Source organism: Eschscholzia californica, unplaced genomic scaffold (genome assembly GCF_041429995.1).
Source record: "Eschscholzia californica isolate CP2 unplaced genomic scaffold, dmEscCali1.0.p SCAF_5, whole genome shotgun sequence".
In the NCBI taxonomy this organism is placed as follows: Eukaryota; Viridiplantae; Streptophyta; class Magnoliopsida; order Ranunculales; family Papaveraceae; genus Eschscholzia; species Eschscholzia californica.
Genome location: NW_028238472.1, coordinates 6,124,427 through 6,142,766, shown reverse-complemented (window position 1 = coordinate 6,142,766; position 18,340 = coordinate 6,124,427). Strand labels below are relative to the sequence as shown.

The following is an 18,340-nucleotide window of genomic DNA, read 5'->3' as shown; positions in this document are numbered from 1 at the left end:
CGTTTTAACTTCTCTTGTGGTAAACTAGTAAAGAGAGTATGGCCACTCGTTAACATTTTGGTTGGAGTTGTTATCAAGTTGGTTTCCACCTTCTATCTTAAGGGTTCAAAACATGGAATTATAATCTTTAAAATATGCTGACATTTCTAAAGAAAAAAAAAAAAAAAGTCCTCCTTGCATTTTAAAAAAACTAATCAAATAAATTATGTTTGATACAAGTGAAGCAAAGAGAATTTGGGCGCGATATATATATATAAGATGATAGATGATACCACGTAAATAACTAGGGTTTGTGATTATCTATCATCCTTGTCATAAATATCGAATATTGGGTATATTTTCGTTCAAACTTTGTGAGAATAGCTCCGTTCAAATTTTGGGTATGTTTTCAAATATTGGATATAATATCTAGGTCATGTCCACTTATTTTTTTATTAGGTTCGAGTTGGTAATTAACAAACTTTTACATAATTAACAATTATATGACTAGTTCATAACCCATCTATAATTGTGATCCTACTCCCACTTATTTTTAATATTGTTTTTTTCTAATCATTCACCTCTAAATACTATTTCCATGATGGTGGGTGATCAAGATAATGACAAACATCAATAGAATTACCTCTAAATTAGAGGCTATTCCTGCACATGATTTTTCATGTTTGAATACTATTTTGGTACTTATAGAGTGAAGGGGGTACCTTCATCAAAAAAAAAAAAAGAGTGAAGGGGGTAAAAGGGTAAGAGAAAGTTGGAAAAGAGAATTTACAACCACCATTCAAATTATGAGAGTAAGATAAAAAATCCCACCTAACGAGGTTGCTAGAGAGAGAGGAACAAGGGTTGTGTGGGATTTTCTTTTGTGATGTTGATGAGGAATCAATTTGCTTAATAGAATTAGGGCATTAACCAACCATGCATTTGTGACAATTAAACTTTCTCTCTCTAAAAACTATAGTCCAATTTCTTAGAGTGGGGTGCATTATCGATTATTGTAGTAAGTTGTTGTAACTTTCTGTTGTTTTCAATCAGAACGCGTGTCGATGGGATTGGAGAAGTCGGCTCCTTTTTTCTTCTAGAAACATAAAAAACTAAGTCACCAAACTTTCCCAAGTTTCAAAACACCAAAATTGTCCAGTACTCAATGTTGGAGGGGGTGGGACGTCTCTTCTTAAGTCCAGGAGGTCCTAATTTAACAATCACATGTAAAAGTACGGGGGTCGGTTTTTTTCGTTTTTGGTTCCAGTCGAAGTCGAACCACTAAATGACAGTTTGATTAAATTGTCAGCCGAAGCCGAACCGATCACTTTGAAAAGAATCTTAGGGTTCGATCGGTTCGACTCTAGCAGTTTCTAGAAACCCAAACCAAACTTGTTTGGGTTGTTCGGTTTTCTGATCAAACCGAATCGAATAGTGATTAGTTGGGTCCAAAAACTGATCGGTGCGGTTCGGCTGATTGGTCGATTTCAGCTCACCCCTATGTGAATGTAACGACTATTGGAGTCCAGTTTAACAAAAAAATACGTAACACCTAAGTTGTTTTTTTGAAGCTTCCCCAAAGATAGAATATAGGGAGGCGTTGGGCCATTTACTACAAAATTCAAATTACACAAGACTAACCAATAAACCACCATCATACAACCATAATTCTAAGAACAAAAAGTATATCTATATTTTTTTTAACTTTAATTATGGCCGAGTGTCTTTTTGAATTAGACCGGCAACACTTGGAACGTTCACTTGTTGCCCATCAGTAGTCTAGTTTTATATTGGCTACTACTATGGTTTAAACATCATCCAACCTTGGTAGGGTTTGTCATGTTATAGTTATCTCAACATGAGACTGTAACATGCCAAACTTGATTGGAATGGATACGATCACAGATCACAGTCTTATAGTGTTCCTTGAAGGTTTAATTTTCTTTTGGAGTACAGCAATGGATTGGAAGAGAACAACTCTGTTTTTTGATTTGGTATTTAATTGGCAGACTTTAATTTCTACGTCAATGTCATCTTTCCACGGGATAGCTTCTTTTGTAAACGTTTAGATGACATTTGTCACCATTTTATCAAGAGAAACTCTATTCATCCCTCCACTTCGGTCCCTCACCCAACTCTCTGTCAATGTGGCAACCTATCACTTGAGTGTGGAGCAATTGGAGAGAGAATTGTGAGAACATATAATCAAGTAATATGTTGCCACATCGGCGGAGGGCTGGGGGAGGGACGGAAATGGAGGGATAATTTTTTTTTTTGTTTTATCTATGGAATCATTATTATCAAAAATAAAAAAGTGCTCAATAATGTCTTATAGATAGGCAATACTATAATAAATAGATAGTTGAAATATCGTCAAGCAATTGTTTGGTTGGGTCCTTATAAATCCAGAAAGTCATATATGTATTTTTAGGTTATACAATTCATCCTCATGCATCATTTCATCATGTATTTATGCTGCAAAGATAATGCACGTAAAACAGCCTATACATGCATACAGTATACCCATGGTGATAGGATGTTTGAAAAAACAGGTTAGAGATCAGACTAGAATCCTAAGTGGAAGATCAGATTTCGCCCAAGCCATCAACACAAAGAAAAATTGAAGTAAAATTTGACATTCTAAAATCATCACCTACTATGTACTTAGCTAGGTTAAGTGATCTTTATAGTTTTTCTTGGAGGGGCTAAAGCCCTTGGCGGAAATGTTGTTAAATCCTCGAATTACACATGGGACCTCTCACAATTTATGTTTAATCTAGAGGCTTACAGTATTTTCGGCGGAGGCCTTTAGCTGCACCTTTTTTTTTCCAGTAGTCAGTCCGTCTAGAAGAAAGGGATATAGTGATCTCTAGAGAGTAGAGTGATATGCATGTTATGATTCATACTCTCTCTCTCTCTCTCTCTCTCTCTAAAATGATCATCTACTATTAACTTTTTGGTCATTGTCTTTATATGATTCAGAATAAAGAAGAAAAGTAAGAAAGCTTTTTCTAGTCTTCATTGTCTTCCTCAATTTCTGTGCATAGGGTAATGGTCCTCTTTTTTCCCTTTACACATGGAACATGATGAACAGATTAGTCTCCCTCTCTCTCTCTGGTCCTCTACTCTGATAACATATTGTATTAATGGAAATCATAAAGAGTAAAGATCATGTAACAATAATCTAGTATTAATAGAATAATAATTAGAATTTTGTGAGTGAACTAGTTTTTTCTTTTTTCGAAGACACTCTAGTTACAAGTACAAGCAACTAAGTAAAGGATTCGAGAAAAAAAAATGCAAGTTGGTAAGTGAACGGAGTTGGAAATAATACCAATCCAATTCATTTCATGAATAAATTTTGACCAATTAACCAACCAACAAAACTGATAGAATATCCGCTCTATCTTCTGGCTTGGCAAGATTTAGGGAGAGGAAGTTATTTCACTCACAAACATCCATGTCACAGAAGGGTCTGCCCAAGTCTAATTTTCGAATTAAAAGCATCCATCAACTTGTTGGGCTGTGACACGAAAGGTGGGTCAAACCTATTTTTCTGAGTCACGTCATTACCAAAAACGATTTAAACAACAATTTTTGAAGCAAGTACTAGCTAGCTAACTAGGAAGTACTAGATAGTTGCATCGAAGATCCATTCATGTCGGCATCAAACTACTGGCTCGCCTACTTTAGACGCCCATTTTTTAGTTATCATTTTACACTGAATGAAATCGAACTGGACCATTATTTTAAAGCTGTATGAATGGTTTCGCCGAACATTTTCATGACAATAGCATTATGGGCTTAAAATAGTACACATAAAAAAGAAAACAATAGTTCTAAATTAAGGGTGGAAAAGAGACCCTTCAACAGTCAGTACAAAGCTTGACCATAAAAAGAAGAAGCAAAAATCAAACCAATTTTCTTCTTACAACCCCACAAACAATATCATGCAGATCGACCCTCTGCCCTTCAACTTTTTCTTGAATACTTTTAAGCCCTTCCAGAGTTTAACAGGCTTTTGTCTAAAATTTGAATTCATAACTATAAAGTCTGTGACTGGATTCTAAAGTTTTAATTTGTTACGATTACTAAATTTCTAAAGTTAAATAGCGGAAAGGCGTTAAAATATCAACTCATCATAGACACGTTTTATTCACTTGTTCTGAATTAATCACGATCTCTTTCTTGTGTTTTCATGGTAAGTGAACAGCCGACTACTATAACTACCGAAGTCAAGTTTACTTAAATGTTTACAAATTTTATCTGCCACAAACGTAAAAGAGTACGTAGAAATGTTGTCTTACTATTTTACTCTTAAAATCTGTAACATTACTAAGTAAAAGTTTGAACGAAGTATCTTCTCATACATTTAGCCTTTTCTTAATATGTAAACTCATACTAGTTCGTTCTTCTACATGTTTTAATCATTGGAACATAGGCGCCCACTTTATTGTTATCATCCTTTCTTGAGTATAAATTGATAAACCTTTCACAAATTTTGGCCAATAGCAAGAAATTGGGGCGCACGTGATAAAGGTAACCTACCACAGGTCTCAGCCCGAAAGATTGCATTATAGGTAGACAAGAAGATACCGATATGTAATGTAACAGGTCAGTTTTATCTTAGCGATGAAAAATTTATCAAATTCTCTTCAAATGTTGTTATGTTATTTTTCTGTAGGACTGTAACGATGTCTTATGTTACACACTGGTTTCATCTTTTCGACAGTTTGAGTATAACAACGGTTTCATCTTATCCACAAAAACTTATCAAAATTATCCTGGAGTGTTCTTCTTTGCTATTTGTTATGGGGTAAAAAAAAGTGTATATAACAATTTTCCTTTTTAAGTCTCCTCCGAGAGTTAGACATCTCCATGTAAAAAAAGGGTTGCCCTCAATTACGTATTAGCTCTGATACTGGGCTTATCTTTCTCTTGTTCACTGTTTAAGGAAATGTCTATAGACACCTCCAGTTTGTCCAAGGCATAGTTTTGGTACAAGCACCCTTAAATTTGTGTTGAAGACTAGAAGGTACCCGAAAGCCTTTGACAATGATCAATGGGGTACCCGAGTGAAGTGGAGGACACGTACCAAAATCCGTTCAAATTAACAAAGTAAAGAGCTTGAAGTTGGAAGCTAGAGGCTCTAAGCTATAAAGTTTTCGGTAATTGAGGTATTTTCTCTTGAAAAGCTACCAAATGGGAAATAACTACAATCATAAAAAAGTCACATAACTCTGGGCAGAAGTCCAGTGTAGTTTATTGTGAGTTGAGTGGGTCAAAATCATAAAAAACACGAATCATGGTATACTAAATAAGTATCTACAGTCGGCCAACTTTTTTTTCTCTGACATTTTTCTTTAGAATAACATACTCTCTGCCTGAAAAAAAGCCAATCAAATACCGCCCAAAGATTTTAGGGAGATTCTTTTTTGCTAAAAACACTCAACCACACAGACATAAGGGTGTACACGAGCCGAGCTCTTAACGAGCTGCTCGAGCTCAACTCGACTATTGCTCGTGCTCGACTTGAATATTAACGAGCACGAGCTTAACAGGAGTCCAAAATCATGCTCGTTTATGTAAATGAGCCGAGCGTGATCATTCTTTAGTGTATCACGAGCTACTCGTGAACAACTCGTTTAACATACTCTTATAATATTGTAGTACATAATTACGTATTAGTATTGAAACTTGTACATGAAATATCAACCGTTAAAAAATTATCGGAATATGAATCATTAATCATTATTATTGTATGTGACAAATGATCATTGAAGTATTTTGATAATTTAGAAAGTTTTCATTTGAAGTATTTTGATAAACGAGCTTAAAAAAATGCGAGCTCGAGTTCGAACTCGAGCTCTTTCAAACTTGTACGAACCGAGCTTGAACAAGTGGACAATTACTCGAACGAGCTCGAGCTCGACAGTCAAATACATGAACCGAGCTTGAACATCTTACTACTCGGCTCGACTCGAGTACACCCCTACACAAACATGGTTGCAAACTCCAAAGTATCTTACTATCTTCTTTGATGTGAATTTTGCTATCATTAAAATGGTAAAGTAAACAAACCTTAGACAATTATTTCTTTGCCAAGCAATGCAAACTCATTTTCGAGGAGAATTAGACCTAATAAGCTTTCACACTCTTTTATACTAGTAGAGGAGTAAATTTTAATTAAATAGGTAATTAAGTAGATGAAAAACTAAAACTAATACAAAAAAAATCCTTAATCATCCAATTTGAAGTAAAAAAATACATCAAATCTCTCTCTCTCTCTCTCTCTCTCTCTCTCTAACTAGTTTTTTGTTGATCTACCCCTTAGAGATTGCCAAAAAACAGGCCAATTCTTCTTTGCTTCAGTCCACCCCAACAAAGAACCTTCTCTCATTGGATCCCAACTTGCTGAAACAATCCCATAACTAACACCTAACAAAGCAGAACCAAAGAAAATAAAAGACACAATAAATGGTACCCATGTTGGTACATCAATTTTTAACCCAACTTTTAAGTAATAAAAGAATGGGAAAAACAATAACCCAATGAACAAAGGAATTCCCACTGATAATCCCATCCTACTTATCATCCTGTTTGTTACTATCTCTGGTATTACACCTTCATCTCCATCTTCATCTTCTTCATCATCAACATCATCACTATCTTCTTTATTCAATTTCTTACTTATCTTCTTGCTTTCATTCTTGATACTCTTCTTTATTGTCTTCTTTGGAGTTGGGCCAAATCCTTTTCCACTTTTCAGAGCTGATGAGATGGTTAAATTTGGTGGTGAGAAACTATGAGATGTTGTTTTAATGAGTAGTTTGTGTTTGAGAGAGAAAGAAGATGGAGATGTAAAGATTGGACTGCTTGAGAAAGAGCAGGATTCCATTGATGTCAGAGAGAGAAAGAAAGATGGTGAAAGGAAGAGGGGGGGAATTCTCTGTTAGTTTTTTCTGCCTTCCATTTGTTTTAGGTATCTTGTTCAAGATAGGAAAACGTTATCTTGTTCAAGATTGATGGTTGAATTTACCAATATAACCCATTTACTATCGACACTCCGTTATCAGATAAAGGCAGCCAAGGTCTTGAAAAATAAATTTGAGGGCATGAGTTCAAGTCCTCTCGCCCATTCGCGAAAACAAAAGAAATAGATGGCTAGTTCTGGTTCCACCGCCGCCGTCCCTCCTTCCTCTTCCTCCGCCACTAGTGGTGGTGGTGTGGGGGACTCCAAATACGAGCTTCTTAAACAGGTTTTATACTTATTACAATTAACGTAGCTTCATTAACTGCAATCTTTGCTTCTACTTTTTCTTTATTAAATAGGATTATTTTGTGATTATTTTTGTTTCAGATGAGAAGTCATGAGGTATCTATTGCTGAATTGAATAGTCTCTCCTCTTCTCGTGTAAGTCTACCTCATCAATCCTACTAGAACTAAATTAGGGTTTACTGTTATAAGAACTATATTAGGGTTTACTGCTCTCTGAGATAGCTAAAGAGGGAGATAGAATAATGATAGAAAACGCTTGATTAAAACTACTATACTATTTATTCCTGAACACGGAAACAGTAAGAGAAAAACATATATCTCCTAAAATTGAAGTAAAGAAATGAAGAAGTCAAGTAAATTGACCTCAGTAATTAGTTCATATCCAATTGGGCATATTTTCGAAGACAATTGGAGTTTATTAGCAGCAGTTCTTATATAGCAGCAAGTGTAGAACCTCCATATGGTTGTATCTCTCTTCCCCAAAATCTTGTTCCTATAAACAATGATGAATATGATTTCAGAAAAACCAATTTGAATCATAAATAAGCTAAAAAATTTACCCTTAATCTGGGCTTTAAATCTAAATTAAAGATAATTGTTCCAAGATATAAGATTAACAGTTTAAAAAAGCAGGGATCATGAAGAAAAGACATCTAAATGAATAAGCTGTAGCTCAGCTGAAGTTTATGTTTGCGATAGTTTTTTTTCCCTTAACATGCCATGTTAATTTAACATTGTTTACGAATTAGAATCTCTTAACTGGTCGAAATAGTTGGGATCGATCAATCCACACGAGTAACTTAGTGAGCGGATTGGGGCTAGCCCGACTGCCCAAGCAGATCTCGTGTTGAACCCTGAAGTTAGTTGTTATTCATGAAACTTTTATTTGGAGTTCAATTTTTGTTGTTAAGACTGTAGCCTGTGGCCTAAGGTATAAGAGCTAATGACAACTAGGTCAAGTTACTTGGCTCAGATCATGGAGATTGACCCCTGTGAGATTCCGCCCCCAACAGCTTAGTAACTAGTTTAATGGCGAGTTATCCTACTTACCTTGTCAGTTTGTACTTAAAAAGTTTAGTTATTTTGACAGGGCGTCTACCAAAAGAATGGAAATATTTTCTTTCGTACTAGTATCCAGAAAGCAGTGGCAAATGAACAACGTAAGATATCTTCTAATTCCAGGGCATCCTAATTCCTAGAAATTTATTGGTTTCTTATTAAGCGTCATTTTCATATCGCTCTTCTTATGTTATATTTTCGTGTAACAGGACTACTTGCTCTGACTAAGGCTAAAATACAACAACTCGATACAAACTAAGACTCTTGAAAGCTATTTCTCAATTATTGATTTATTGTCATTGTGTTAGTGAATGTGAAAGGGGTCAAATTTGATACTATCAAGTTAGGATATTGAGCAGAAATGTATAAATAGTTAACTCATCTGCTTGTTGATTTTATTAACTAATTCTTTTTTGTCGTTGTGAGTAGTTACTTCTTCGGTCATAGTAAATGTTATAAGGTTTATCGGTTCCCACTAGAAACCATGGTGATGATGAAGGTTATTATATCATGCATGCTCGAATGGCTAACTAATTGATGTATAGACTACACAAATGTTGAAAAGTGAATTTCATACTCAGCAGGAAAAACAATAAGGGTTTAAGTGAAAACTGCAACTCACTGAGTATTACTGACAGTGATTAAGAAGGATAGCATTCTTATTTTGAGTTTGATGAGATCCCATAACGACTTCGTAAACCTTCAATAGATTTCTCCATAGACTGTGTAAGCTCAGGAATTGAAGTCTTGCAAACTGGTAACAGTGACAAACCATTAAACCAATATTATCAAGCTAACTAACAGTTTCTGTAATCTGTAGATTCGGAGCTCAGAATTGAAGTTATAGATCTTTATTTTGTCTAGAGTACTGCACGTGAAAATTCTTCTAAATGATTAAAAGAATTGATTATTTGAAGATTGAAGTTATGTTAGTGATATGTAGCTTATTCTTCTTATTTCATTAAATATGCAAGTGAACAATCTTCGAACCAGTTTGTGGTAGTTAAAAGTAATATACCTCGAGCTGCTGAGGCCTGCGATTCTTTGATGAACTCTGAATATGAAGCCTAAAACATAACGAAACAAAATCAAGTATTAGTGATAAACATTCAATTTAGTTATTGAATGTTTAAATTTTTTTACAGGATGAACGAGTAAACATTGCACTTACCATCATTGCATCAACGCTTTCACTGATTCGATCAGACAACTTCTTATTCTCTTTCTCTGATTCATTTATCACTTGCTGGCATGTCTGTGTGTGAATCTGTTTCAAATATAAATAAAACAGACCAGTTCAATGTTCTAAAATCAGTAACTATTCTTCCAAAATCACTAAGAAATTGGCAAGTAATTGTGAAAATAGTCAAGTTATAGATCATAACGAAGTAAGATCAACAAATACACGTACCAGAAGCAATTCATAAACCTAACCTAGTGTTTAACAGAACCACATCGCCATAACAAAATCAGATCCAAATTATCATAGTACATAAACAGTGAGGCGATTGATCAATTTTGTACAAGTAAATCATGAAAACCACCAGAATCATCAAAACAGAATAGTAAACTCTCGTGAAGTACTTTATATTGAATCCTAGAAAGATGACCAATCGTCTCACTATCAATGCAATTATTGTCATCAGAAACTAGGAGGAAACCTAAATGAGGAAAAACAATACGAGTAAGATCAAGATATCGTTAAAATCATCAAGCAGATGCAAAGTGAGATCGAGAAAAACCACAAGTGAAACCTAATAGTAACCAGAATCTGAAAAAGTGATCGGTAAACAAAATAACAGAATTCACAGTCAGATTAGAAGATCAGATCCAGGAAAATCCTTTCAGATAATGATTTTACAGAACAAATCAACTAAAATCTTATTTAAACCATAGAATCAACGAAAATAAAAAAGAAGAAATTAAGACATTCAAATTACCTTGAATCTTTTAGAAAGTCTCGACTGATAAGCTTCAAATTCCTTAATAATTTCAGAATGAGAAAGATCGAGATTCCGTTTAATTGAATCAGAGTATGAAGAAACTTGATCCTTCAGATCTGAAATAGTTACTGGAGTTATCAGAGAAGGAGATCTGTTACTTGATCGAACGAGTTTAGATGAAGAAGCGATTGTTTTCTTCTTCTTGAAGGAAGGAGATGATGAATTATTGAATCCATTGAGATTGAAATCGAACTTTTGAGGAGAGAGATTTGGAGTTCCAAGTAAGATTGGAGAAACTAGAAGATTTGCCTTTGATTTCGTTGTTGTTGGTCTCTTCTTCATCTTTTGATTTTGCGAGGGAAACTGAAACGAAATCAAACTTTTCTTTTCCCCGAAGGACTTCACTATTTATAGAGGTTTGTTTTGAAACGTTGAAGTGAAATGACCAGAATGCCCGTGATTACTTGATGATGGGTTTCGGTTGCCTTTATATTAGAGACTTAAGTGCCAGATAAATGAAAGTAGAGTGGAAAATGCTTCTCACAGGCTAACGGGTTTGTGTTTTTCTCATTGCTTCCATCTAATTCTTTCAAATTAAATGGCCCCAAAATCCATTCAGAAGAGTGATACATCACCAAATATCTGAACTCTGATTCAAGTTATATATTGTATTGACTCAGATTTCAGAATGTTTAATTTTATTGACTCGCGTCGTCTGACTCATTTGACTCACCTTCAGGATGATTCTGAGTGTAGTTAGACAAGTTAGATTACATTGAAAGGATCGGACATCACCTCCGGTGGAATCTTGTGAACCATGGATTCAAAATATTGAGATTGGTAAGGAAAAGTGAGCATCAAGAGTAACACTTCTTTGTATATCTTACATATTAGGAGATAGTAGCAGCATTCTCCATGATTGATAAGCGATACGTATATCATTTTTCAATTGATAAGACTATTACACAAATTATGACAGCATATAAACATACAAGGAGGTGTTCAACTTTAGAAGATAACTTATTTGTTCAGTTCGAGATTATTTAGATAAAAATTACATCCGACATGTTCATTGATGTGACTAAACTTCGACGTCCGATAATCAAAACATGAATGAGAAAGATACGTCACTATATACTGTAACATAACAACGGGTAAATATTAGACAGTGAGCGGATAAAATATAAGAAACAAAAAAAAATTTACATTTCCAATCTCTCTTGAACTTTTGACAATGTAATGTCTTAAATTCTATATTTTGTCTATTACATAGAAGTAACTAAGAAATGACTCATGCCACCCATACTCTCCAACATGGTATTGACCCCATAAGCTAAACACACAAGGGCTCTCAAATTTGCCAATAACAACAATGGCACTCAAAAAGAAGAAGAAGATGATGAATAGATTGCTTTGTTGTGTTACAAAAATTATATATGAAGAAATGCAAAGATTTAAACAGATCAATCAATGGGGTGTTTGTCAGCCTGTCGCGTCGTGTAATGAACGGAAAGTGAAAGCACAGAAAGGAAAGCACTCGCCACAAATATAGCATCGAACCATCGGTGGTAGAAATCAAACTGAATCTCACCGCCCAAAACATCTGTGATGATTATCCTGTAAAAAGAACGCTTAATAAGTTGTCTATATCAAGATGAAAGGAAAAGCTTGATACTAAGCAAAACCTGCACTTCGCAGATACAAGCTGTGTCGTGGAGTGCAAGAAAGTGTACTGTTGTATCAAAATAATATCTAACTTTACCAAACCGTTGTATAACCTAGTCATATTTATACTGTTATACATCACTTGTAATGGCTGTCCCATTGTAAGTGTACTCTGGTTATATCAAAACAGTGCCTAGCTTTAACATACCCTTATATAACCTAGTTATGTCGAAACATCACCATCAAACCCGATGTAACAACGAATACGTTACTTTATTGCACTGAGAAACACCCGGAAACTTAATTTCCTATTTTCAGAATGCTTTGTTGTTTTTAGTTACTTTTGGAATGCTACGAAGATAACTTACTCAAGCATATGAATGGAAATCTTAGTAATGAAGAGAGTACCTGTATTCCGTTGCTAGGCTCTTCCTTATCAACAGAATGGATGCAATGAAATACATTCCCATTATCTCAGACAGAAAGAGTACGACATTGGTTGACGATCCTCCACTCCCAACTCGGGAAACTGCAAAGAAGAACTGCAAAAGAGGAAAACGTAGAAGGTCAACAATGGAACGAAGCAATTAGCAGAAGCAGCTAGTTTTTTCCGTTAGTATTCAGTAGTTTGTCCGTTCGACTTTCAAATTCTGTTCACCCACTACCCGTAACCTATTTAAAGACTAAGCTCAAGAAGTATAGACAAATATAAAAGAAAATGTTCGCTACCTTCATTAGATTTGTCAAGAAACCTCGAACAGATATCACAACCAACATCCCAATGAATAACAAAGAGATATACTGCACATAAGAAATATAAAAACAAATAAGAGAAGAGGACTATCACTCATTGAACTCGGGTAGAAAGAGAGGATAGAGTTCCACCTTTCAACACATAAACATGCAATATGATAGTGTCATAAGAACTTACTTGTGATAACAAGGAAACATTGATGCCAATATCAAAGAACTGCAAGGAAATGCTGATAGTCCTTGTCACAGGATCAACTGAACCAGCCTGACAAACAAGAGCGAAATTCAAAGTACTTAGGTAAGATACGACAGCGTCAAGGTGAAAGTTTGTATTGCCAACATATGATGATCTGAAAAACATTTTCAAGTTACCATAATCTAGTAATTCGACGTAGAGGTTTATTAAGAGAAACCATACCTCTTTGAAAACAACACTCTGCAAAGACTGCAAAAAACAACAACTCCAGTTAGATACCTATATTATATTCACTAACTATTAACCAAGATCAAAATGATTTCATGTTAAAAGAAACTGTTTTACGGATAAATTACCAAAATCGAACTATGTCATAGCAACACGAATAAACATTGCAAGCCACTATGTTGCAAAATTTGGGGGAGCTGGTCAACTAATGTACCCGCTATTCTAATATAACAATATTATTGTGTAGACAGAAGGGCAGAGTACCTTTATCATTTTATACACACAATAAATAGAACAAGCATAACCTAGCAGATTCTGCAGGTGACCCTTCCAGGTTCGAGAATATGCAGCAGCTTCCTGGAGAAGTGTACATAATCAGTTAGACAGTAAACTTATTATGGAACACTTTGCCTAGTTTCATATAACATTACCGCGTGCAACTAATTAAATATATCATTCCATAATAAAGTTATAGTTTTGAGCCAGTACAAATAACAACTTTCAAATATTGTTCCTCTTTTCCAATGATTACCCATCTTTGAAAAATGTAAGTTCATACACCCTATTCCTCTGACTCGGGAGAAATCTTGAATTGATGTGTGAATAACACACGAAGGGCGATATTTGGCGTATGAAAGAAACCATGACTCAAAGCACCATTATAAGAAGCCAACGGATATATTATTTTTCATCCTGAGTGTTTTACTATCTACAATCAATTATCCTCTGAGTTAAGTACTTCGGAGCTCACTTCTTCGATGTATTATAAGTTTAAACGTATTTAGGCAAGTGGATGAGACGTTTATTTGAGTCCCTGAATTTAGGACTCTCTTGGTTAGTTGATATTGGTTTGGAATAATATACTTGTTTACAGGGCTTGCCATTACGACAGCAAACCTAGGGGATGTCCTGTAAGTTTAGAACTCTCTATTTCTAGTCATTATGATGACTTCATTGCATGTAAAATATACACCAACTAGCTGCATGAGATTAGCAAAAGAGACTCGTAATAGTTCGTTTATTCAGTAGGTACAAACCTTAGCTTGTCTGAGCTCATAAATCTCCAAGAATAGCTGCTTTGAGAGTTCTTCTAATGCTTGTACCTCTGCTTCCATGTTCTTAATATCTTTGTAATATTGAGAGACAGATCAGAGGTGAAAGAAAGAGAAGCATATCTATATATAGCTGCAAATTAAGATGCTTATGCTGAAGAATAACTTCTCTTTCCTGACAATACAACAAAAATTGTATAGGTCTGGTACAATTTGTACCCAATGCAAACATCGCAGTTATATAGATAAATCAACAAAGCTGACCCATGAAAACAATACAATGTAATAAGATAGTTAGCATGCCCATATCTCCCATTAACGCCATCAAAAGGAAATCTATTAACTAACTAATGTAATAAGATAACCAGTATAAAAGACGCACCCTGCTCTTTCTTGTCCTCCTGCACCGAACGAACAACTGTCCCAACAAACCGCTTCAGAAAAGATTTAGATTTCGTCTTCTGCAAACAAGCAAGTTTGTATAAGCTATACCTAAAAGACTAAAACTTATTTGGTACAAAATCTACTGTAGAAATTCAGTCTACATATACACACACACATGCACTAATATATATATTTTGTTAAACAATTAAATCTTTTTGTTGTACTCAGATGGTCGTTTTTAATGTGAACAATGCTGACATGACTCCAAAGTTTCCGAAAAACAAGAACTGCCGATCACATATTGATGATTGATCCTTCTCCCTTGCCCACGGAATCTTGGCCTACGCTTTGTTCCACATTCTAGTTCTCATAAGTAATTTCTAGGTTATCGATTTGAAAACTATAATTCTTGGCTCAGATTCACGGATTACAATTGGGTTCCAAAACTCTCAGCAACTATGCTGATTTTCTGATTTATATTCAATTTTACAACTGAGTGTAACAAACCACTAAAGGAGAATTGCTTTCAGAAGTCAAAAAGTATTTATAAGAGAAACACAGTTATCTAGAAAAATCGATGTGCAGGAGTAACAATGAAACTGACAGAGGTTTGTACAAGAAGAAAACACTAGCAAAAAGAGCTTAGCGTCCAACACATGAGACCCAAGTTCACCAAATTATCAAAACATTCACTGTGAAATTAAAAGGAAACTAACTAAACTGTTATTTAACCTTTTATCATATCAAAGACGTAGAAGCCATCACAAAGGAGCATATGGAAAAGAACAATACTTCAATTGTAATACCTCTTCCGATTCTTGAATTCGCTCCATTTCCATTTGAGACAGAATGATCTTCTTTTTCTTCGCAATACAAGTCTCAATTGATTGCATCAGTTGTCTTTCCAAAGCCTTTATATCTGTTTCTTCAATTTCCCTACATCATGCAAATAGACAAATTATATTTTTCTCGTTAAGCATATCAGGATCAACTCTCTTTCACGTGTGCATATGAAAAAACCATCTTCTATTCTGAATCAATTAATAAGCCACTCAACTAACTTAACAAGGTAATGCAGCATATCTTAAAAGAGCTACGTGTTCATGTGCATTTAACTGCACCCCGCCAGTGTTTAGTGCCGAAGATTATATTTCCAATATTTCCTACCTGATGAAGAGAGATAGATAACTATATGGCAGATTAACGGCACCAAAACCAGATAGCACAGCCATTACAGTGACACCTATTACTCCAATTCTGCTAACCAACTGAGCCATGGTGAAAAAGCCTGAGAAGAGGAAAAGGTCGAAACTGACCAACTACAGATTAGTAACAAAAAAAGGATATGTCAATATGGATATTCAAATAAACTATAGATTAGTAACAAAATAAGGATATGTCAACATGGATATTAAAATACAAGTGAAAGGAAAAGGATAGTGTAAGGCTTCCAAAGGTACGGATCTCATTTACATGCGAAAACTGCAGACATTATTACAGCCTTGTCGACTGCGGAAAATAACTGCGGCTCCATATTATCAGTACAGAAATGAGACTAAAGACATAAAACAATACTATCACCATCACGAAATAAGAAGACCAATAAAGAAGCTATAATGGTTCACAAAACTACATCAAAGAGCATGGCGAAGTTAAACCTCTTTGACCAACACAATACACAAATGACAAATCAATGAAACCACACAAATGGAAGACGACTAAAACCCATAAACAAGAGCGCTCGAGGTTCCACTCCAACTCATTTTAAGAAAAAGTCAAACAAAAATCTAAATTTTTAAAAAATAATGGGTTCTTATACAACGAATTTTGTATTCCTACAGAAGGCCCCAATATGCTTCATTTAATGGAGTAAAGCAGGATAAGAGTACTACCAGACCTTTATCAGGCATAGGAAAGTGAATGCCCATCCGCCAAAAAGCATAGAGAAACGCCAACAAGAACAAAATAGCTCCTAGTGCAGCTCGTTCCCGTCTTACTCCTGCAATATAAACACGTGAGGTTGCTAATAATGTTCATATTGGAGTTTCGAATTGCATTAATTCGAACAATTTGGTCCCAAACAAGTGAACAATAAAATATAATTTGCAAATTACTGTTGCTGTCTATAAAAGTTCGGTTACAATCAATTGTTTGCACAAAACAACACGTAAAGGTGAGTTCATAAATACAACCATATATTCACATGGAAAAAAAAAAAACAATATATGCTACTTCCACAAATAGTAGAAATTGTTAAAAATCCCCATTATTAAGATGAACCTCAAAATTTGTCGCGAATGAAATAATACAAACCAAGTCCAAATTTTCTAATCAGGAGTTCCTATAATTGATTCAGAAGATTATGAGTTTGGTCCAAAATAGTTTCGTACTTTATTTAATATTGAATCTCCCATAGTTTTTATTCTACTACCGCTCGTTTCAATATTTCCTTCCTAAGTTTGTGTTTATCACATACCCAATTTGATATCTTCATCTATAAAATCAACAAATCCCTTAAGTTGTTCAAAATGCATTTCACTCATTCTTAACAAGGCCAACTAACAATTACAGTAAAATGCACAACCGTAAAATAAAATTCAAGAAAAGACGACATACCACTATTTCGTAACATCAAATAGCAATGATAATATGGTAACATGAACACCAACAACATTATCAAACAAAACAAATCCACCTTCCAATTTATCCATCTAGCCCTGAAACCAAAAGTAATGAAATATATTCAGGTAAATAAAAAACAAACTGAACCCTAAAGGAGTAAAAATTTCAAACTTAGTAACTAGGAGTTAACTGAATTTTAAATTGAAATGAAGCATAACCTACTATATGGAAGAAAACCCTAGAAACAATTAGCAATTAACACAAGAAAAAGTGAATTTAGGGGTTTTTCTTACTCTTTGGATAAGACAGGGATGATTTCAAAGAGGACGAGCTGAAATAGATTACAAGAAAATGCGAAAACAACACTGAAAAGGATCTGAACAAGAGCCCTTTTTTCTTCATACTCTTTATATAATCTTCGATTGAGAAACCATAGACCTGCCCATCCAAGTAAACATAGAGACCCTAATACTACTACTCCTTCATAGATCGTCCGTCCCCATCCCATCTTCTACTGTAACACCCTTCGAATTTTCTCTCTCTCTCTAGATCATCGATCAATAAAACCTAATCACTCTCTCTCTCTCTAGATTGTTGGAATTCAGAATCTCAGATCTATCGAAGCATTTTCTTTTTGCAGTTTTTTCAGGTGATTTTTTTTGTAATCCTTTTGAGTTTCGCGGTATGGATGCAATTAGAAATTTTATAGGCGCCCCTGATTAGCCTTCTTAAACCGCTTAGAGCCCGCCAAAACAGCGAATGCTATGCCAACAACTAGTAGCTCGGTTTCCACAATACATAATTATCGCGCTTGAGTGTAAATAATGTAGTTAGAGATAGACTTACAATTGGAGAGAGACATCATTAGAGGGAGAGAGAGTGTGGCGATGGACGAGGGAAAGCCAGACGGGGAGTCAAAAGAAAGTTGTGAAGTGGAGGTGGACAAAAATTAAATGGTTGATTTCAAGCACGGATGGCTTTTCGTGTTCGAGAATGAAGGATCGAAAGTCTACTATGGTGACTAATAGCACATAGTGGGTACTTGTATGTGTGGTAGTTTATGATCCATCTATGTTGTCGTTTTTGTGTGACTTGCTAATTTGGTGTCTGGAAAAAGAAAAATTTGTGTTTAATTTAAATATATCTTCATTTATTACGTTAGCATGTTATATTAAAAACC

The 18,340-nt window shown here is 34.9% G+C and overlaps 4 protein-coding genes across 4 annotated transcripts; 1 reads left to right on the top strand and 3 right to left on the bottom strand.

Moving 5' to 3' along the window:
* Window positions 1-6,159: 6,159 nt before the first annotated feature.
* On the bottom strand, window positions 6,160-6,877 carry PAM68 (PAM68-like protein (DUF3464)). The gene has a single exon (XM_086642438.1). It carries the CDS (start codon window positions 6,875-6,877, stop codon window positions 6,287-6,289), a length of 591 nt encoding a protein of 196 aa, XP_086498564.1. The 3' UTR covers window positions 6,160-6,286.
* Window positions 6,160-10,637, bottom strand: LOC147536581 (uncharacterized). Its single transcript, XM_086642439.1, has 5 exons — window positions 10,258-10,637; window positions 9,489-9,584; window positions 9,336-9,384; window positions 8,940-9,071; window positions 6,160-7,751 (listed from the first exon to the last, which is right to left on the bottom strand). Exons 1-4 carry the CDS (start codon window positions 10,600-10,602, stop codon window positions 8,977-8,979), a joined length of 585 nt encoding a protein of 194 aa, XP_086498565.1. The 5' UTR covers window positions 10,603-10,637; the 3' UTR covers window positions 6,160-7,751; window positions 8,940-8,976.
* On the top strand, window positions 7,113-8,799 carry LOC147536582 (Prefoldin chaperone subunit family protein). The gene is made up of 4 exons (XM_086642441.1): window positions 7,113-7,238; window positions 7,340-7,393; window positions 8,349-8,418; window positions 8,527-8,799. The coding sequence occupies exons 1-4, from the start codon at window positions 7,140-7,142 to the stop codon at window positions 8,574-8,576; spliced, it is 273 nt and encodes a 90-aa protein (XP_086498567.1). The 5' UTR covers window positions 7,113-7,139; the 3' UTR covers window positions 8,577-8,799.
* An 807-nt stretch (window positions 10,638-11,444) lies between the features above and the next one.
* LOC147536580 (GPCR-type G protein 2) lies at window positions 11,445-17,956 on the bottom strand. Its single transcript, XM_086640779.1, has 13 exons — window positions 17,454-17,956; window positions 17,155-17,255; window positions 16,436-16,537; window positions 15,706-15,826; window positions 15,345-15,474; window positions 14,537-14,615; window positions 14,140-14,228; window positions 13,367-13,459; window positions 13,097-13,123; window positions 12,857-12,943; window positions 12,655-12,726; window positions 12,334-12,467; window positions 11,445-11,877 (listed from the first exon to the last, which is right to left on the bottom strand). Exons 1-13 carry the CDS (start codon window positions 17,666-17,668, stop codon window positions 11,724-11,726), a joined length of 1,404 nt encoding a protein of 467 aa, XP_086496905.1. The 5' UTR covers window positions 17,669-17,956; the 3' UTR covers window positions 11,445-11,723.
* Between the last annotated feature and the right edge of the window lie 384 nt (window positions 17,957-18,340).